Here is a 21,818-nt window from a genome sequence, read left to right on the forward strand (position 1 = left end):
ATATGCACATATATACATACACATAGGCACACACACCAGGGATGTTGGCACATGCCTATAATGTCATCACTCAGGAGGCAGAAGGAAGGATCATAAATTCAAGGTTAACTTGGTTTACCTGATACTGTATCTCAAAAACTAACAAAGAAGTCTCCAAGAGTTCTGCCTGGCTGGCTGGCACACCTGTATCCCCATGCTAAGGAGGCTGGGGTAGATGGATCAAGCATTTTCGTGACTTAGACCCTGCCTTGGGCAAACCAACGCCCGACAAAATTTCCAGTTGTGCAGCCCTAAACACATTCGTATTGTTGAGTAATTCTCACCAAATGAAACTCAGTCCCCATGAAACATCCCTCACTGTGGGCTCTGGCCACCTCCCTCCTACTTCCTGTCTGTGACTGCCAGCTCCAGGCACCTTCCCTTCAGGCCAATTATACTTCATGATGTCATACACTCCTGGGCTTACCACCCGCCAGTCATGGACACTGGGGCTTCATGAACTACCAGCCCTTGTGAGCGGGGCTGCTGTGAATGTGTGCCCACGAACCCCTTCACGTCCCTGTTCTTTATTCTCTTTAGCTGTGTGGCTGTCCCAACCCCATCAGCAGCGAGTCCTGGGGGCTGGCAGGGCTCTGCAGAACAACAACAGAATCCTTTAGGGTTGCAGTTAGCACAGAGCAATGGTTCATTTTGATGATCACCCTAATTGGATTCAGAGCTGTCTGGAGGCTGCAGAGACGCTCTGTTCTTGAGAGCAATCAGTGCTCTCCCAGTGGACTCCATAGGGATCCCAGCACTCACAGGGCAGGTCACTATCAGTGAATGTACATCCGGTTCTGGGGAGAGCCTATGGAGGGCTTCAACTCCTTGGGATCGTGCCACTTTCTGAGAGCTGTAACAGAACCTCCTGTGTCTGCTTTGGACAGATCACCACCACTTCTGGGCCCTTAGGGACCCGTCGGTGGGGACTCTTGCCTCTTGCCCTGACAATCCAGCACAGGATATACAGACCCCACCCTACCTACCCTCGTTAGCTGAGGGCTCTGAGGCAAGAGTCAGTTGTCTGAACTCTCTTTGTTCCCACTGACCTCTCATAGGACGAGCCTGACCTGTCCAGCTCGGAGAGGGCTTCAGGGCTAGGAGTAAGGGAGTCACTCGTGCCTGGGCCCAGGGGACCTGAGATGTTGGAGTTGCTCCAGGGGACTCGTAGGCTGGGTCAATCTCAGGAAGTGACAGTGTCTGGGATAGTCCAGGAGTCCCAGGCGCTGCCTACACTGGGGAGGGGAGACTCTGCCCGGCAGTCAACAAGCTTTGGGTCCTTTCTCTTGGGCTTCCTGGCCCTTTAGGCTCAGGCCTTTCACAGGCCAGTCACCTGAATCACACTTAGCCCCTCTAGCCCCATTGCCTCTAGATAACAGCAGCCCCTCGTGTCAGGAGGCTCGCAGGTCAGCCCACCACACTCTGTCACTCAACAGCTCCAAGACATAGAGTCACGCCCAAACACACACAGACACAGAGGACATCCACGTTCCACAAGCAGACATAGGCATGCACACACAGACATGCCTTTCCAGCCAGGATAAGCTGCAGGCTCCGGGTGTCAGGGAGCTCTGTGCCTTCTCTACGAGGAAGAGCGGGCCTGGGAGGCATCTACCATACCAGCTCTCTCTCTCTCCTGTTCTCTTCAGATGAAGCCCAGGTGCCAGTTGGCCAGCGGGGCCTGGGTTTCTGCCCAGCTGAAGGGCCATCTGGGAGGACGCTTTCCCCAAGGAGACTCTAAATCTGTGTCTGGCTAATAAGGCTGGTTCTGGCCAGAGAAGAGGCCTACTGGAGGAGCTGTGAGTTCATCAAAGGCCTGGATTCAACCTGCTGTGGGACAACAGACCTCCCTCCAGGCTGTGGTAGGTCAGCAGGCCTCCACCTCCCAGCATGACTACCCAGTGTTGGTAAAAATGAGTTTTGGCACAACCTGGCTGTTCTGGTAGAAGACCCAGGTTCAGTCCCCAGGACCGACATCAGATGGCTCACAACCACCAGCTGCAAGGGATACGACGCCCTCTTCTGGCCTCAGCAGGCACCAACACATCTGCATGTACTCACACAAACACAGACACACTCTCTCACATTTAAAAAATTAAATCTGGCAATGGTAGCGCACACCTTTAATCCCAGAACTCAGGAGGCAGAGGCAGGCGGATTTCTGAGTTTGAGGCCAGCCTGGTCTACAGTGTGAGTTCCAGGACAGTCAGGGCTACACAGAGAAATCCTGTCTTGAAAAAACAACATCTGTACACCAAAAGAGACAAAAAAAAAAAAAAAAAGAAAGAAAGAAAGAAAGGAAGGAAGGAAGGAAGGAAGGAAAAGAAGAGAAAGAAAAAGAAAGACCCTCAGAAAACTGGTTATGGCTGGATGGAAACGTTCTCAGAGAGATAGAAGGTGGGTGGGAGAGAGGGCTCAGAGATTCAAAGTGCCTGCCACTAAGCCTGAGGCTCTGAGCCCAACCCAGAACCCATATAAAGCTGAAAGGAGAGAACCAACTTCACAAAGTTGTCCCAACATGTATGACATGGCATTGTGGCCACGCATTCACAATCATCATCATCATCATCATCATCATCATCATCATCATCATCTAATAACATTTGAAAAAACAAACAAAACCAGCTGGACATAGTGATTCATTCATTTAATCCCAGCACTGAAGAGGCACAGGCAGGTGGATCTTACTGAGTTCAAGGCCAGCCTGCCTGGTCTGTATAGTGAGTTTCAGGACAGCCAGGGCTACACAGTGAGATCTTACCTCAAAAAAAAAAACAAAAAACAAAACAACTAAACCCCAGAAGGTGCGGGTGAGAACTCTGACCCCAGTGCACCCTCATGGTAAAAACTGGACATCTTTCCTCTGAGGTCAAGAATAAAACAGGGAAGCCCAATCTTGCCGCCTCTGAACGTTGCACCGCAGGCCACAGTTCCAACAATGAGTTACCAAAAAGTAAATAAAATCTTGCAGATTGCCAAGAGAGAAAATGTATTTTTTTTCGCACACAGTGCACAGTTGTCTTCACAGAGAAACCCGAGGAAGCTACAGAGACAGCGATGTGAGCATGAATGCATGGAGGGAAGAGACCTAGAGGCAAAGTACGCGCCTTGACTCTGTATACTAGCAGCGAGTAATCGGAAATAAAAAAAAAAACCTTAAATATCGCTGTGAACATCTATGGTAAGGACACAATGCAGTATTTGCCCAGTGCTTTGGATGCCAAAGTGGGAAAAGTCTGATAAAGCGTTAGTAAATATCGAGTGATTAGGACTCCAAATGGTTCATCAGCTAATTAGCTCTGAATAAATGAGGCAGCCGAGGGACTGGGCTTGACGGGACCAGTGGCGTTTGCAGGGTCACTACTGGAGACGCAGGTAAGGAAGAGCGCTTTGCCTGGCATGCATGAGGCTCTGGGCTTGGGGAAAAAAAAATCACTTACAGCAATGATTTTATCAAAAGTGACAAGAATGAAAACCACACTATAAGATTAATATACTAGCACTGGACAGTTGTGGAGCACACCTTCAACCCCAGAGCTCGGGAGACAGAGGCGGGTAGATAGGCTCTGAGTTCGAGGCCAGCCTGATCTACTACAGAGCAAGTTCTAAGACAGCCAGGGCTACCCTGAGAAACCCTGTCTCAAAAACAAAAACAAACAAAATTTGTGTACCAGCGACTACGAAACATTCCTGAGGGACACCGAAGAAGATCAGACCAACGGACTGTCATCTGCATGTGCTTATGTTTATGGGCTAGAAGCTAAGACAGGCTCTCAATTTTTTTTTCTTAAGATTTATTTATTTATTTATTTATTTATTAATTATATGTAAGTACACTGTAGCTGTCTTCAGACACTCCAGAAGAGGGCGTCAGATCTCATTACGGATGGTTGTGAGCCACCATGTGGTTTCTGGGATTTGAACTCAGGACCTTCAGAAGAGCAGTTGGGTGCTCTTACCAGCTGAGCCATCTCACCAGCCCCAGGCTCTCAAATTTACCTATAGATTCTGCTGAGTCTCAGCTCAGAACCCAGAGACAGGGTTCTCTGTGTAGTCCTGACTTTCCTCGAACTCAGAGATCTGCCTGCCTCTGCCTTCTGAGTGCTGGGATCAAAGGCGTGCGCCACCACTCCTGGCTCTAACTTCTAAATGATGAGTCAGATGCAGTTGTACTCACTTGCAATCCTAGCACTCAAGAGACTGAGGAAGGGGGGACAAGGGTGTCCTGAGCTGCATAGGGCGACTCTGACACATACATGTGTAAAATGTTGGTCAGGTGTAGTGGCACACTCCGGTAACCCCAGGCTTTGAAAAGTAGGGACAAGAGGATCAGGAGTTCAAGATCACCCTCAAGCTACACAGAGAGCTTGAAGTCAGCCTTGGACCATGAGATCTTGTCTCCAAAACAAAACAACAAAAAAGAAACCTTTCCTTGAGATGGAGCCCATGTTTGATGCAGCTAATGTGGCCAAGAACCTGAGACTAGATAGGTCCCGGGCCTCGGGGGAAGCTGGTAAAGGAACATTGAAGTGAAGCAGCTGTTAATGGCGTACTACTATACTCACAGACTAGTGCCTCACTCAGCATCCATCAGCCTCTTTTTACAGCAGATGTGGGGGTTGGAGGGATGGCTCAGTGGATAAGAGCACTGTCTGCCTTTCCAGAGGTACTGAGTTCAATTCCCAGCAACCACACGGTAGCTCACAACCATCTACAGTGTGATCCAATGCCCTCTTCTGGCCTGCAGTTATAAACAGAGAGAGCATTCACATACAGTACACGGGAATTAATGGAGCCCCACATCTGGACAGTGTGCAGACTGAGGGACTCAGGACCATTATCTAAATGGGATTTTTTTTTTGTTTGTTTTTTTCGAGACAGGGTTTCTCTGTGTAGTCCTGGCTGTCCTGGAACTCACTCTGTAGACCAGGCTGGCCTCGAACTCAGAAATCCGCCTGCCTCTGCCTCCCAAGTGCTGGGATTAAAGGCGTGTGCCACCATACCCGGCGGGATTTATTTTTTTGAGACAGGATTTCTCTGTGTATCCCTGGTTGTCCTGGAACTTGCTCTGTAGACCAGGCTGACCTCAAACTCACAGAGATCCCCCTGTCTCTGCCTACTGATGGTTGGGTTTAGAAGTATCTGCCACCAGTGCTCAGGGTCTTATAATGTAGCCCAGGCTGGCCTAGGATTCACTATGTAACCCAAGCTGGACTTGAACTTGGGGAGATCCTCCTGCCTCAGCTGGAATTACAGACTTGAGCCATCTTTCCCGACCACCAATCTGAAGGCATCCTATGGAGTGACTGTAACTGGAACCAGGTGCAGAGGAGGTCTATAGTTCCAGTTACATGGGAGGCTGACATAGGAGTGTTGCTTTAGATGGTAAACCAGAACCAGCCTGAGCAACCTGGGGAGAGCCTGTGCTTGAAAGATTTCTAAAGATTTCTTTTATTTTTAATTATGTGTACATATATGGGTATGTATGTGAGTGCAGGTGTCCACAAGGCCCAAGGCCACTGAACTCCTGAGAATGGGGTTACAATCAGGTGGGTGCTGGGAACTGAACGCAGGTCCTCTGCAAGAGCAAGCAGCACCACACCCTCTTGATCACTGAGCCATCTCTATAGCTACTCTCCTCCCAATATATATATATATATATATATCGACTATTTTATTTTATGTGTGTGAATGTTTTGCCTGCATGCATGCCTGGTAAAGAGGGCACTGGATTCCCTGAGACTGGAGTTACAGGCAGGTATGAGCCATTATGTGAGTTGCTGGGAATTGAACCTAGTTCCTCTGGAAGGGCAGCCAGTGCTCTCCACGGCTAGGCCATCTTTCCAGCTCACTGAAATATAATCTCCTACCATGTATATTAATTATTCTCTAATGTTGTGATAAAACACTGTGACCAAGGCAAGGCAAGGTTTATTTGAGCTTATGGTTCCAGAGAGATAAAAGTCAGTCATGCCAGGCAAAGGCAGCAGGAGAAGCTGAGAATTTACATCTCTAACTGCAAACAGGAAACAGAGAGAGTGGACCAGAAATGGTTTAACACTCTCAGATCCTGGCTCCAGCAACACACTTCCTTCAGCAAGGCCACACCTCCTCTACCCCTCAGACAGCACCAAGTCTATTTACCCAAGATTATGAACCCTGGCTACATAAAACCTTGCCTCAAAAATGGGGGGTTGTATTGGGTATTTGATCACAGCGTTAACCCTGAGATTGCACACTGGAAAATAAAAACAAAAATAAAAACAAAAAATCTTTTTTTTAGTTGTGGTATGGCTCAGCCCTTAGCAGCACACACCTTTAATCCCTCTGGCTGGAATACAGACACGCTTTTAGTACACACATTTACTCCCAAACAACGAAGGAAAAGTTTGTAGAAGGAAGCACCCATGTTTGCAAGTGATGTCTAATTGAGTGGCAGACAAAGTGACGAATCAGGGAAAGATTTAACCGAATAGGATCTGCCCAACTCTCATGAGATGGGAGAGGAAGAGGAAGCTACTTAAGAGAGTACAGTGGGAGAGAAGAGGAAAGAGGAGACGGTTGTCCCCGGGCAGCTGTACAGACGGGTTACAGAGAGAACAAGCTAGACACAGGGAGCCACAGAGTGACCCAGAGAAGGAGAAGCCAGAAGATTAGAAAAGATTGCTAGAGTTAGTTTGAGGCAAAGCAGAACAATTCAGGAGAGACCCAGAGGGAGAAGCCAAATTGAATCAGTCAATGTGGAGAGGAGTTTGAGCCAGGACAGCTTAGTTGACCAGCCAGCCAGAGTTCAGAAAGAGTGAACTTATCCAGCAGCAAGTCTCAGAAGCTGAGAACGTCCTAGGCCTAGACAAGGAGTTTCCAGCTCTAGGCTTAAGTCAGCAGACTGAGGCAGTAAACCCAGGAGACAGAAACGTCAGGTGAATAAAAGTTACATTTACAGGGGTGGAGTCACTGAAAAGGATAAAAACATGTTTCTAGTGAAAGAATTATACCCAAAAATCTAAAAGAAAAATTGCCACTTGATAACTTATTTTAGTGTGTTTGTGTGAGCATGGATGCGTTCACACCATGGTGCTCCTACGCGATTCGGAGGCCAACTGTGACGGTTACCTACCTCTCTTCTTCTGCCATGTGGGATCTAGGGATGCAACTCAGGTTCTCAATAGATAGTGAGTGATTTTACCTGCTGGGCTCTCACTATCTCACACATAAAACAAGCAAACAAATTAACTAACTAACTAACAAAGAGAAAGGTAATTCAAAGTACCCTTATTACTTAAAGACCTACAGAATGAGTTCAGTGTCAGGCTGGACAACTTAATGAAACTTGTTTCCAAAAACAAGCTGGGGATGCTGTCCAGTGGGTAGAGCATTTGCCGAGCATGTGAGGCCCTGGCTCACTGCCTGCGTGCTGTCATTATAAGTACATAGGTGGTTTGAGATGGTCCACATAGTCTTGGACATTGGTCCCCAGCCTGTGATGTACATCAGCCATTAAGACCACTTCCTGATCTTTCAGAGCACCAAAGTTTGGTTTCCAGCACCATTGCCAGGAGGCTCACAGTCTGCACTAACACCACTCCAGGGAATCCAATGTCTTCTTCTAGCCTTTTCACGTACCTGTATGCACATACACAAACATGAGATACATACACATACATACACATACATTAACAATTTATTTTTTTACCAAAGCGCTGATGTAGACAGTCTTAGTGATTCATATCTGTAGTTCAGGCACTTGAAAGAATGAATTTGGGGGCAGCCTGAACTTCATAGTCCTGGGTTATCCTTAGCTACAAAGGGAGGTTGTAGGAGAAGTCTTCAGCTACACTGGACTTCTGAGATCAGCCTGAGTTACAGAAGATCCTGTCATTAAAAAAAAAAACAAAAAACGAAAGTATTAAGCTACTAAAATAAGGAGATCTAGATGACAGCCCAGTGGTGCGGCAACTACCTGTATGCACCAAGCCCTGGATTCCACGCCAGCAGGACAGAAAACACAGAATGGGGAAAGGAATCCAGACACGGGGGTGAATGCCTGGAATCCAGCAATCAGCAAGTGCTAGTGGGAAGATCAGTAGTTCAAAGCCATCTCACCCACATGGACAGTTCAAGGCTGGCTTGTGGTATCTGAGATGCTGAGAAGGAGGGAAGGAGGGAAGGAGGGAGGGAGGGAGGGAGACAGAGAACTTTCTGGAAGATAATACTGCAAACCTGCTGTGCCAGGGTTTACCTCTTTCCCTGCGTTGCCACATCTGTAGCCTGTCCTGGAACACAAAGTGCCATACTTCCTGGGAGGTCCCTCTCCCTAAGAACCCCTAATGTGGTGGACAACAGGCGCCATCAGGTCCCCAGGCCCACAGACACTGGCTGGCTGCACGTGGGAAGGCCCATCCCCCTTCATTCTCAGCTCCACTCTGTTTATGTCTTTTGATATGAAGAACTCAGAGATAAGTGGTCAGGAGGCAGAAGCATTTTATTCAGGGTTCTTGTTAAAGGGCAGATGTCCCGGGCTGCTGTGGGAACCATGACCTCTGGTACATCAACCCAATAGGAAGCTTGCTCAAGGCAGAGGAGGGTAGGGAGGCTGAGGAGCCCGTGTTCCCATAGACTCCATCCATGGTTATGCTAAAATTAAATTCCTATTTAATTTAAGAACTTGACTCCTATTTCTTTGTTGTATGTGTGCTATGCATGTGTTGGGGTGTGGTCTATGCCTTCTATAGTGGACAACTCGCAGCCGTCGTCAACTCTCTTCTTCCACCGTGAGGGTTCCAAGGATCAAACTCAGTTCCTCCAACACGTTTGCCTGCTTTTTGGTGTGCAGGCAGGGATCCAAACTTAGGTCCCCACACGTACATAGAAAGCACCCTTAGTCACGGAGCCTTTTCCCCAGCCCCCAAACCGGATCTGAGATGGTAGAGTCACCAAGAGATCACCAACAGGTCCAGGAACCCAATGAAGTGTGAGCAGAGGCTTTAGGGAGGTAAGCAGAGAGCCCACCAGGGGCCAGCCACGTTGGGGCCAGCCACGTTGGGGCCAGCCACGTTGCGCCCAGCCCTGTGTTATTCTCCTATGCTCTCAAAGTTGCCTCTTTCTGCCACCTTCTCCCCAGTCTGTCCAAAAGAAAACAAGGTGTGTGTGTGTGTGGGGGGGTAAGGTCCTCATGAAGGGAAAGACCTCCATCCTCCAGGGAAGACTTACCTTGAAGTGCAGGAACCCCAGCTGAGCCACAGAACCTAGACAGGGGTGACTGCAGACCAGTGCCTGCTCCCACTCTGCCCCTGGCCACTGTAGGCTGAGCACCTCCAGCCCAGGGCCACACTGGTGCAGTTCTTGGCACCCCTCGTCCCTAAGTCTCATTACCAGGTCACAGAGGGGCAGACCTTTGCTATGGAGCGCAATCCTCCCAGCCTGTGCCCCACCAGGGAGGTGGAACAGGAACTGAATGAAGGAGGGGCTGTATCTGTCCCTCAGCCTTGCACAAGTGGCCCCCACAGGGCGGCGGAAACAAACAGCTCTTTGCCTTCTAACCTTTGCCTTCTGGCCACTGCCTGGATCAAACCAGAAAAGGGCAGCTCCCTGGCAGGATTTCTGGTGGACTCTTCCGAAGATAAAGGCATGGAAGACACAGCCCCGTGGAGCATCCCTGCCCCGAATCCTGGCGGGGTCTTCCTGTGGACCTTATAGACATGTACAAAGCAGGGTCTGCCTACTAGGCACTGGAGGGTGGGCCAGCTCACCGGTGAGGGGACCCACAGGTTAGGACACAGGATCCAATGTCCCCTAAATAGACATAGAGTCCTGGAGATGGACAGCATCTGGAGGAGAAACTGACCCAAGGCCCATGGGAGTTCTGAGGAAGGGGCAGTGGGTGACAGAGAAGAGACCACATGTGTTCCAGATGAGAGACCCTGGTGGTGGACTGGATTCCCTAGAGGGGCTTGGCTTCTTTACTAGATGATCTGCAGGTATGAGGTGGAGGAGGGGACACACGTGGGCCTCAGAGGACTGGTCTGGGGACTGGAAATGGGGAGGGAAGTTGTGAGTACCCATTCTGAAAGCCACAGTTACAGGGAGAACTTTCTAGAAAGCAACATGACAGTTACAGGATGTGAAGAAGCCGGAGAAGTGGAAGCCCAAAAACACCCAAGGGAGTTTCTGACCCCGAGGTCACTGGGCAGGAGGGGAGATGAGGCAACAAAAGGTGGCTCAAGGGCTCATTGGGGTGGAGAGGTGGGAGGGGAAAGTGGAGAACGTCCTCTCCTGGGGCTGAGTCTAGGAGCGAAAGGCAGGCATGTGGCTCAGAACGTTTGACTCTCCAGAAAAGGAGGCATCTAGGAAAGACCTGTGCCGACTGAGAACGTGGGGCAAGTTAGTGGATTGTCAAACGAGTAGTGTTGCTTGAGGGCTTATCGGACAGGAGTCCCCGAGGCCCCCAGGGCATGTAACCTGAAAAGGGTTTACAGGCACTCTTAGCGATCACCTTGTCTGAAATCTGTAGAGGACCCATGTATCCTGACCTCCCCCACCTCTATTCCCACCCATGGTGCATATGTGGCAGCTGCAACCTTCCAGCCAGGAGCCAGATGTGGTTAAGCAAGGGACTTAATCCTTCTAGAAAATCAAGGCTGCAAACCTGAACGCAATGATGAGACCCCAGGACAGTGGACATTGCAAGAGAAAGAGGCGCACTGAGTCACGTATTGTTCACTTGGCGAACTCAGACCCACCAGGACTCGCACCTGCCAGGTCAGAATTCACCCGTGGCTCTCTGAAGTCCAGGGTGCGCAAGGTTGGATTCTCAGGGTTATGGTACACCTGGTGAGGGTTCTCGGAAGGGACCCGTGGGGTCGGATTCGGGTCAGGGCCTGCTCCTGTGTGCCAGAGGGGAGGGGAAAGGAGTGCGCGGGATGCAGACCTGCAGGGCAAGCTCAGCACAGGAGAGATACTCGGGGTTACACCGAGAAGGTCTGAGAGCTCGCTGCAGGTCCGCTGCACTAAGGCGGGGCCGCGGACCCTCATCTCTCCCCCTCCCCCGCGGGCCGCTCCCGCCCCCACCCCTCCCCCTTCCCCGCCGCCGCCCAGCGTCGCCGCTGGAAAGTTTGCGAGCGGCTGGCGCGGAGCTGGCGCCGACCCCGATCACAACGCGGCGGAGACAAGCAGTCGCCCGCGCCCAGATCCGAGTACGCTCGAGGTCCGCGAGGAGCCCAGCCTTAGCCCCGGCGACTGAGCGCAGTGAGCACTAGGGTCGGGCCCCGAGGGGATGGTCTCAGGCTGTCTGTGGGGTGCTGGAGCACGAGCGTGACCTGGGCGCCCAGAAGAGGGGAGCGGGGAGCTGGCCCTCGGGCCTGGACGTAAGCCAACTGTCCCTGGGGTTTTGAGAGTCGCTGTTCTCGCCCCGATCTAACACCTTAGTTTTCAAACCGGGAAATGTGTCCTACTGTCACCGTTAGGGCCACCTGATTCCCTACCGTCTCTGGCAGGTTAGGGGTCTCAACTTCTCCTTTCTGTTCTCTGGGAGCGCAATCCAGGAAGGTGGGAGAGGGTGAGTGCAGACGTGGATCCTGCTGCCTCATTGAACGCCCAACGCACCCCACCTTCCAGCCCCTCACACCCCAAAGGTTCACTCATCCCCTTTGGATGGATTCGCTTCCCCTTCCTATGTGTCCCTTAATCGCCAGGACTTCCTAGCGGTGTCCCAGTCTTGCGGGCTAGATATGTAGGCACCGTACATGGAGGGCTCTTCTTACCCTGCGAGCGCAGGTCACTGCCCTTGTTCGGCTCCCGTTTCTCCAGAGACCACCTTCCCACTTCAGACCCGCGAAAATTTCTGTCGCAAACCGACTGATCCCTCACCTCTTAGCTCTCCGAGGGTCGCCCAGGCATATTTTGCTGTTCTTCTGTCTTGGAGACATAGAAGGGGGAATCTGAGCTCACCCAAGCCGGTGGGTATCTCCGCAACTTTTCGGGGGAGGACTCAGGAACTAGGCTTTGTCACAGCCTGTGGCCCTGATCTCGTCCCTACCATAGGACTATGACCTGGTCTAGTTTCTCTGTTTTGACCAAAACCCCCTTCCAGTTGATATTTCTGGGGATTCCTAAGATCAAAACCGTTGCTAATTTGACTTCTAAGGAACCAAGAAGAGCTGACAACGCCTCCCTTTGGCCACTAGGCCATCAATCTAACACCCTCGGCCACCTGCAGAGAAAATCAGTGGCCACACTGCAAACACCCACGTGTCCTTTGTCCTGCTGGAGCTTGCTGGAAGCGGTAGTGGCATGGGACAATGCCAGGCCAGGTGGCTGGTGTGCCAGATATGTGCTGTGAAAAAGGGGGATTGATCTAAAGGCAAGATAGGTAGACATCTTAGGGATTCAGACTTGTATCTTCCGTACTTCACCTACAGTTGGGTCTCACTGAGAGAGAGATTTCAGCAGCCTAGTTCAAGAGGAAGAGGGTAGGGTCCCTGGTCTACTGTACCTTACCCCCATCTGTTCCCTGCCAGGGAGGGTAATAAGGTGGAAAAAGGGCCAGAACTGCAGGCGCTAGAGAGTGGCGTCCACACCTGGTTGCCTGTCACCCTGAGTATTTATCAGAGCTGATGGGCTCTGTCTGGGTGTCAGTATTTGCCCACCATGGGGACAGGAGGCACACTGCATAGGTCCAGAGATTGCCATCAGTCCTATCCTACTGATGACACAACTCAGGGAAAGGGAAAGGATACTGTGTTGCTCTTCATACATCTGCTCTCCTCACTGGATTTCATTCAAGTCCAGATGTTTTCTGCAGACCCAGAGTCTCAGTTTTGTGGAGCTGAAAGTCAGCCTCAGTTCCCCGATGCTCACTGGTCAGAACCCCCATTGTTATCCCATCCACAGGAATAGAGCACTCACCCACCTTTTCTGCCACTTTTGTGTGAGAGACCTGGTTAGAGGTTATTGAACCCTTAGGAATCCAGCCCCCAGTGGTTTTGAGCCCACCCACTGTGGTCTCAGTGCTAAACTGTGTGTGGAAAGAAATCCTCAAGGGTTCTTGGTCTCACATTTGTGACTCTTTGTTATTTACTTATTTTTGAATTTTTCTTTTTTCTTTTTTTTTTCTTTTTTCTTTTGTTTGTTTTGTTTTGTTTTGTTTTGAGACAGTGTTTCTCTGTGTAGCCCTGGGTATCCCTGACCTCACTATGTAGACCAGGCTAGCTTCAAACTCAGAGATCCTCCTGCCTCTGTCTCCCAAATCTGGAATTAAAGGTGTGTACCACCACCTAGCAGTTATTGAGAATTTACATTTTCAGGCTGGGCTGTTGGGCTCTAAGAACTATCCTCCCCACTGTCTTGGTCTTCATCCTTGCAGGATCTTGGACCACATCCTTCCCCACCATGCCCCTTCCCTGTATCTCCACTCTATATCTACCCACGCTCCTCATCCCTTATCATCTTCACGCTGCCCTAAAGCCTTCCTGCCTCCACCCTTACTCTTTCAGGCCTCTATGAGACCCCAGTAGCTCTGGTGGAGTCCAGGCATAGTGTGTGAAGAGCCAGCTTCTGGCTTTTGGCTTCTCCGTATCCAGTCCACTAGTAATCTGAGACAGTTTGATGCAAATCAGGAGAGTCATGCCATGCCACTTGGCGACCCCAGAGATAGGGACACTTGAACCGCCTTCACCTTCACAACCTGTCTGCTGCCTTGTCCCCAGCAGGAACCCTCTACTCTGAGGGTATTTGCCCTGAGGGTTCAGAGACCTGAAATCCTGGATCTTGCCTCTGGCCAGACCCTGTTGACCAAGGGCTTGGCTCAGGAGTCCCTCAGTAGGTTGTGAGCCAGGTGTGATTCACAAGGGGGCACAAGTGCAGGAGGGCAGAAGGGGAGCCCTACCAAGCTGCTGTTCCTAGAACTCAGCTGGGCTTATCACAGCAGGCTGAAAACCCAGGGGTCCACTTTTTGCCAGTTGGGTTCTTCTCTCTCATCCCCGCCCTCTCTCCCCCACCCCAGGGGGTCTTTTTATATAGTCCTGGCTGACACTGAACTGTGGGTAGTACACTTGCTTCCACCTTCTGAATGCTAGGACTACAGGTATGTGCCGCCATACCTGGCTCTATCTTGTATATTCTGTTTGTGGGTACACAGGACAGAGGCCCCAAGAAGCTCTTTGCTTTTCTGCCATGAGAATCCATCAGAGCTGTCTTAGTTAGGGTTTTACTGCTGTGAACAGGCACTGGGGCCAAGGCAGCTCTTATAAGGATGACATTTAATTGGGGCTGGCTTACAGGTTCAGAGGTTCAGTCCATTATCATCAAGGTGAGAGCATGGCAGCGTCCAGGCAGATGTGGGGCTGGAGGGGCCGAGACTTCCACCTCTTGTTCTGAAGGCAGCTAGTGGAAGAATGGCTTCCAAGCTGCTAGGACAAGAGTATTAAAGCCCACATGCACAACGACACGCCTATTCCAACAAGGCCATACCTCCTAATGGTGACACTTCCTCGGCCAAGAATGTATAAACTATCACAAGAGCCAAAAAGGGTGCTGGTGCAGCGAGGGGCTGGTGACCAGGATCTGTCACAGGCGCTCCCACCAGAAAACATCAGGCGGAGGTGTCCCTCATCTGGGCCCTGGCTCGGAACTGACCTGGAATGAGGGCCAAGTGGCAATGCGCCTGGACACCCTTACTTGAGGACCAAGTGGCGATGCGCCTGGACACCTTTACTCGAGGGCCAAGTGGCGATGCGCCTGGACACCCTTACTCGAGGACCAAGTGGCGATGCGCCTGGACACCCTTACTCGAGGGCCAAGTGGCGATGCCTAGACAGCCTTACTCGAGGACCAAGTGGAGATGCGCCTGGACAGCCTTACTCGAGGACCAAGTGGAGATGCGCCTGGACAGCCTTACTCGAGGACCAAGTGGCGATGCGCCTGGACAGCCTTACTCGAGGACCAAGTGGCGATGCCTGGACAGCCTTACTCGAGGACCAAGTAGTGATGTGCCTGGACAGCCTTACTCGAGGACCAAGTGGCGATGCCTGGACACCCTTACTCTCTCTATCCCAGGGCAGGGTGCCTGGTTCGTCAGCTTTCCCATGGGCTAAGAATAGGTGGAGATGTCTAGGCTAGGACAACATAGCTGAGTTGTTGTTGCCACTCTGAGAGATTTGGGTGACCAGATAGGGAGGTGATTGCTCTCAGCCAGCCAACCCCATGTAGCAGGAAAACAGTTGCCCGTAGTCACTTGTCTCTGAATTGGCACTGTGAGCCACTCATGTGTCTCCTCCCCAAAGCTCGGCTGTCGGGAGGCCTTGGGCTCAGAGGCTTGGTTTTGGGGAACAGGAAGCTCTGCAGATTTTCTCCAGAATCCACTATTCTGGTTCTCTGCAGCCTGAGGAGAGGTGTACACACTCCGGAGGACCCAGGCGTGCAACCTCTGCCAGATGTGGGGCGTGGCTACCGAGAGGCATGCCCCTCACCCAGCTCCACTGTCCCCACCTGCTGCTGCTGTTGGTGCTGTCATGTCTGGTGAGTGCTGTGCACCCCACTCCCTGCATGGAGGGTTGCCTGCTCTTTACACAAGTGCTGACAGCTCCCTGGTCGCTTGTCTACCTGTTTCCCAGCCAGAGGCACCCTCTGCCCAGGTAATGGACTTTTTGTTTGAGAAGTGGAAGCTCTATAGTGACCAATGCCACCACAACCTAAGCCTGCTGCCCCCACCTACTGGTAAGTCACACACACACACACACACACACACACACACACACACACACACACACACACACAAACTCCCGTGTCCTGTCACCTTGCTTGGATGTGCAGTCAGAGAACTTGTAGGAGTGTACTTATAAGTCACTGCCCCAGTTACAGGCCAGGTGACTGACCTCCAGAGGTGGTGGCTTCCCTAAGGCTACATGGTCAGGAAACAGTAGAAATGCAGAACTGCCTCATAGTTGGCTCTGCAGTCCTCCCTGCTGGAGGCTATCCTCCCTGCCGTGGGATGCCCTCATCCCCAGCCGGCTGATGTCTCCTCTGCTGTCATCGCTCACACTGGGCAGACAGTGAGTAGGGACAGGATGGGTGCCAAGAGAGATTGGGTCCTTATCGCTCAGTTGAGGGAGATGACAAACGCCTGGGAGGGAGAGAGGGAGAAGGATGCGGGAGCTATGGCTGGGCCCGGAAAGGATGCCAACCAAACTGGAGAGCAATATCTGCAAAGGAATGCATTACCAGGCAGGAGCCGCCAGTGAGATCCAGTGAGATGGCTCAGCAGATACAGGCCCTGCTCTGGGACTCACACAGTGAAAACACAGAAATGATTCCTGCAAGTTGCCCTATGATCCTATACGCTGGTGTACCTACATGTATGATTCTGAGTGCATGCACATATGCACAGACACACACACACACACACACACACACACACACACACACACTAAGCAAATGAACAAATAAATAAATGTAAAAAATTGTTACAATTAAAAATAAAAAAAAAAGACCCAGAGAGGAAAGACCCAAAATGGGTTTGGTGCACATTTGAGATGGGATGTCTTAAAGGAAGGGTGCCTTGGGCTAACACAAATGTTGCTGGGCTGCAGAGGGAGGTAGTCATGGAGTCTAGACAGCAAGATCACTGGCCAGGGGATGCCCCTTGTGGTCCACATCAGGGAGGCGGCCCCTTTAGATGCAGGCTCCGTGTAGTGATGGGGATGTTCAAGGGACTTCTGGTCCCTCCTCCATCCTCCTGCACCTTCACAGAGCTGGTCTGTAACAGAACCTTCGACAAGTACTCCTGCTGGCCTGACACCCCTCCTAACACCACTGCCAACATTTCCTGCCCCTGGTACCTACCTTGGTACCACAAAGGTAACAGTGGAAGGCCTGGGAGGCTGAGGGGGTGAGCTTGGGAGTGGGCTGACCAGAGCTTGCACCCATGTCCCAGTGCAGCACCGCCTAGTGTTCAAGAGGTGTGGGCCCGATGGGCAGTGGGTTCGAGGGCCACGGGGGCAGCCGTTGCGCAACGCCTCCCAGTGTCAGCTGGATGATGAAGAGATCGAGGTCCAGGTCAGCTCTGGAGGGTACGGGGTGGTGTCACGGGGGGGCTGCGTGGGGGCGGGGCTACGGCACTGCCCAGCCCCACTCAGGGTACGGGGTGGCGTCACGGCGGGGCTGCGTGGGGCCAGGGGCTACGGCACTGCCCAGCCCCACTCAGCCTCTGGTTTGCAGAAGGGGGAGGCCAAGATGTATAGCAGCTACCAGGTGATGTACACCGTGGGCTACAGTCTGTCCCTGGGGGCCTTGCTCCTTGCGCTGGTCATCCTGCTGGGCCTCAGGTACATTGGTGTGGCTCCTAGCTAATACCCAGTGTGGTAAGGGGGACAGAGGGACAGGGCAGGAGTGGTGCTTATACGCTGTCACATAGGAAGCTGCATTGCACCCGAAACTACATCCATGGGAACCTGTTTGCGTCCTTTGTGCTCAAGGCCGGCTCTGTGCTGGTCATCGATTGGCTCCTGAAGACACGCTACAGCCAGAAGATTGGCGATGACCTCAGTGTGAGCGTCTGGCTCAGTGATGGGGTGAGCCCAGATCTGACTGCTCCCCAGCCCGTGTAGGGTGACAGGGTGTCATGGACTCTGCTCACGCCTCACCTTGCTCAGGCGATGGCCGGCTGCAGAGTGGCCACGGTGATCATGCAGTATGGCATCATAGCCAACTATTGCTGGTTGCTGGTAGAGGGTGTGTACCTGTACAGCCTGCTGAGCCTTGCCACCTTCTCTGAGAGAAGCTTCTTTTACCTCTACCTGGGCATTGGCTGGGGTGAGTAGGCTCGTGGGGGCAGTGGGGAAGGAGGCTAGCCAGGGCCATGGGACCATAGCTGCTGCTTCCCACAGGTGCGCCCCTGCTGTTTGTCATCCCCTGGGTGGTGGTCAAGTGTCTGTTTGAGAATGTCCAGTGAGTATGAGCTAATGTAGTGGGCTGGAGCAGCTAGTGCTGCCCTTGTAAAGTGACCCTGGGGGCTGGGGAGGGAGGGGCAGGGGCTGGAGAGCGGCGTCCCCATCCAATAAGTGAGCAACTGGTCCCTGCAGGTGCTGGACCAGCAATGACAACATGGGATTCTGGTGGATCCTGCGTATTCCTGTCCTCCTGGCCATACTGGTGAGGAAACAAGGCCCCATTGCCATCAGCAGGGATAGGGCCACCACTGGCCTGGCTCTCCCAGGCCCTTCCTTCCTCAGCCTTCTGAGGCTAGGAGGATGGAGGGTGGGCAATCCCAGCACTCACTCAGGAGGGTGTACATGCTGGGCTGTGGGTCAGGTTGCCCATCCTTGGCTGAATGCCTGCCAATCCCAGGGCCTGCCAATTCCAGGACTCACCTGGCGGCGGCAGCCTCACCTGTATCAGGGGCATAGGAGAGCCATGTAGGATGCAGGAATTTCTCAGGCTCTGCCCCCGACGTTTGCCTTTCTCACACAGATCAATTTTTTCATCTTTGTCCACATCATTCACCTTCTTGTGACCAAGCTGCGTGCCCGGCAGATGCACTACGCTGACTATAAGTTCCGGTGGGCAAGGGCAAGGGCCTGGGTCCAGACTGGAGAGGGATAGGGTTGGGGTTAGTGCCTTTGTGGGGGAAAGCCCAGAAGACCTGGAAGGTAAGGGTTCTCAAGCTCTGCCCCTGCAGGCTAGCCAGGTCCACGCTGACCCTCATCCCTCTGCTGGGGGTCCACGAGGTGGTCTTTGCCTTTGTGACTGATGAGCATGCCCAGGGCACCCTGCGCTCCACCAAGCTCTTTTTTGACCTGTTCCTCAGTTCCTTCCAGGTGAGTCTCCGTCGTACCCCATCCCTGGGACCCAGAGTGCTGTCCCTGACCACTCTCTTTCCCCAGGGTCTGCTGGTAGCTGTCCTCTACTGTTTCCTCAACAAGGAGGTAGGTGAAGCTGGGAACGCAGTCAGAGCTGGCCCTGAGGGTGGCCTTGCCCTGGTATGACCATTGCTTCATCCCCATTATTAAGGTTGCATGTGTTGGATGTCAGGTCCCCCTAGGTCCTCAGGGAGTTCAGTGTATGAGGTGGCCCTTGCCTTTCCTGGTGACAAATGGCCCTGCTGAAGCCAATGTGAAACTTGCCTTGCTTTGGGTCTGCTTAGACTGAGGCTGGGCGCCTCAGAGAGGCCCAGGCAAGATCCTAATGAGGCAGGTTGGCAGAGTAGCCCTACCCCTGGCTCCTCTAGGTGCAGGCAGAGCTACTGCGGCGTTGGAGGCAATGGCAAGAAGGCAAAGCTCTTCAGGAGGAAAGGTTGGCCAGCAGCCATGGCAGCCACATGGCCCCAGCAGGGCCTTGTCATGGTGATCCCTGTGAGAAACTTCGGCTTACGAGTGCAGGCAGCAGCAGTGGGACTGGCTGTGAGCCCTCTAAAGAGACCTCACTGGCCAGTAGTCTCCCGAGGTTGGCTGACAGCCCCACCTGAATCTCCACTGGAGCCTAGCCAGGCTGGATTCAGAAAGGGCCTCAGAGGACAACCCAGAACCAGATGCCTGGCCAAGGCTGAAGAGACAACAACGCAGCAAGACAGCAGCTTGTGCTGTGCACACTCTCCTAACCTGTCTGAGCCTGTACAGTGATGGAGTAGGGGTTGGATATGATGGAGAAGCCATGTTATCTATGAACTCTGAGTGTTTCCATGTGTGCTGACATGGTCCCTGTACTCAGCTATGTCCTTCAGTAAAAAACTCGAGTGGGAGCTGCTGCACAGCTCGTGGACAGCAGGCTTGAAGCCCCCAGGGACGGTGTCTGGGAGGCTGGGGCAACTCGAGCAGGAGCAGTTGAGGACAAGCACCACACTCAGCAGGTAGAGCGCTAGTGCAATCCAGGAAAGAACTAAGCTGTTCCTTGAGGAAGTCTGCTTAATACATGGCTCAGCCATGTAAGCCAGAGCCTTACTGAGCAGAGACAAGTCCAGAATGGGACACATGAGGGCTGTGGTCCCCTCTAGGGTGTCCCTTTGGCTGCTGCTGTGATGCCTATCTAGTAGAGTGTGGAGACTGGGTGGGGGCGGGGAGAGTCAACCAGCTACCTCTGTTCAAGTTGCTGGTAGGAAATGGTACAGGACCCTGGGGGAGGGGTGCACACAGCCAACATCAGGCCACGTGGCCTGTAGCTGCTCAGGCAGAGCCAGGCTAATTGAAGCAAATGAAGGGACAGGAGGCCACTCAGGAAAGGTAAACAGAATGACTCACCTGCCAGGCCAACCACTGGGGCCTGAAGGGGCCTTAACCTGCCACCCTCCCAATGCCTGGGCATAGCAGGGAGGGACGTGAGGAGCACGGTGGGCATAACCCAGATGGGTGTCTGGATTACTAGGACTGCTGGGAAACAAAGGGGCTGGAAGCCTGCAATGTTGGCTGCATCTGCTGGAGACCAAAGTTCTTGACTTTGCAGCCTTAGGCAGATCATCCCAGACCTCCATGTGCCAGGCCCCAGATCCTGATTCTACTCTGAGCCTTGGACACCTAGGTGCCTGCTGTGGGCACAAAGCCACTCCAAGCCAGCACCTGAGTACATACATTCTCCTTCACGCCAGCTGAGCTCAGGGTTGGTGACTGCCTTGGGGGTTGCAGCTCACTTGGGGCCTCCTGACAGCCCTCCCCATCCTGAGTCTCTCTGCCCTTGTCCTCCTTCACCCTGTCCCCATCTCTGTCCCCAAGGGAACTGGTGCAGGCTGGTTCAGGCAGGGCAAGAGGTGGGAGCCAGGTAGGTTCACCTAGCCAATGAATATGAACTATGACAGATAGCTCCACAGTGGTGGTGGGGGAGTCTCCAGCTCAGCCCAGGCATGCAGCATCCTTTTATTTCTGGAGACCCTTCCCCTCCTTCATGGTTCTGTCCCCTCCTTCAGTCCGGCCTATCAGTCCCCTTCTCCCCAGAGGAATAGTGGGTGCTACCAGCAAAGCGTGAGTGTGCACAGGGACCTTGGAGGGAGGGACACAGGAATGTGACTATGAAGGAGGTGTGTCCCTGCTGTGTATGTTCAATGTTCCAGAGGGATGTGAGTGATGGAGTTGGGCTAGGAGGAAGATCACTTGCACTTGTTTCCCTAGAGTCTGGTGTGTAGACATTCCTACTACTAAATGACGGTGGAGCCCAAGGATACAAAAACAAAACAACAAAAGACACCGACCACCAAAGGTCAGACTTGGGAGAGTTGAGCTGTGGACTAAAGAGGGGACCTCGGGCTAGAAGGCTCCAGAGTCTCCTGGAGAGGGTGAAAATGTACAGGTGGGTGAGCTCGGGCTCTAGGATCAGCCTACAGGAGCCGAGGCAAACACAACCAGATGCGGTCATTCCAGTACTTGGGAGGTGAAGGCAGAGGAGGAGCTCATGCCTATAACTACAGAATACAGCAAGTCAAAGACTAGCCTGGGCTAAAGGGACCTGCTGTAGTCACGGTGCACACCTTTAATCCCAGAATTTAGGAGGCAGAGGCAGGGTCTCTGTGACTTTGAGGACAGCCAGGGCTATGCAGAGAGACCCCGTCTCAAGCAAACATACACCAGCAACAAACCCTGAAGGGCAGAGGACACAGAGCAGTGGTAGGATGCCTGCCTACCATGTGTGAAGCTGTGTTTAATCCCTGGGACCACACGAAGGGCAGGATGCATGCTGGGCATGCTGGGTATGCTGGCGTGCAAGTGCAACTCCAGCGCTGGGAAAACAGGAGGATCCCTGGGGCTGCCTGGCCGGTCTATCCTAACTGGTGAGTGCTGCAGGCCTATCAAAGACCTGTCTCAAAG

At 52.5% G+C, this 21,818-nt stretch overlaps 1 protein-coding gene across 2 annotated transcripts; it reads left to right on the forward strand.

Moving 5' to 3' along the window:
- The first annotated feature begins 10,958 nt into the window (after positions 1 to 10,958).
- Gcgr (glucagon receptor) lies at positions 10,959 to 19,910 on the forward strand. 2 transcript variants are annotated; one of them, XM_029546678.1, is made up of 14 exons: positions 10,959 to 11,283; positions 15,415 to 15,552; positions 15,648 to 15,750; positions 16,783 to 16,890; positions 16,967 to 17,088; positions 17,251 to 17,357; positions 17,447 to 17,579; positions 17,685 to 17,844; positions 17,919 to 17,979; positions 18,114 to 18,183; positions 18,502 to 18,590; positions 18,710 to 18,848; positions 18,915 to 18,956; positions 19,259 to 19,910. In XM_029546678.1, the coding sequence occupies exons 2-14, from the start codon at positions 15,493 to 15,495 to the stop codon at positions 19,493 to 19,495; spliced, it is 1,431 nt and encodes a 476-aa protein (XP_029402538.1). In that variant the 5' UTR covers positions 10,959 to 11,283; positions 15,415 to 15,492; the 3' UTR covers positions 19,496 to 19,910. The 2 variants fall into 2 exon arrangements, with proteins under 2 accessions (XP_029402538.1, XP_021068523.1); XM_021212864.2 differs by having other exon boundaries at positions 10,961 to 11,283; positions 17,447 to 17,603; positions 19,259 to 19,779.
- The last annotated feature ends 1,908 nt before the right edge of the window (positions 19,911 to 21,818 follow it).

The sequence above is a fragment of the Mus pahari genome, chromosome 14 (genome assembly GCF_900095145.1).
Source record: "Mus pahari chromosome 14, PAHARI_EIJ_v1.1, whole genome shotgun sequence".
NCBI classification, from domain to species: domain Eukaryota; kingdom Metazoa; phylum Chordata; class Mammalia; order Rodentia; family Muridae; genus Mus; species Mus pahari.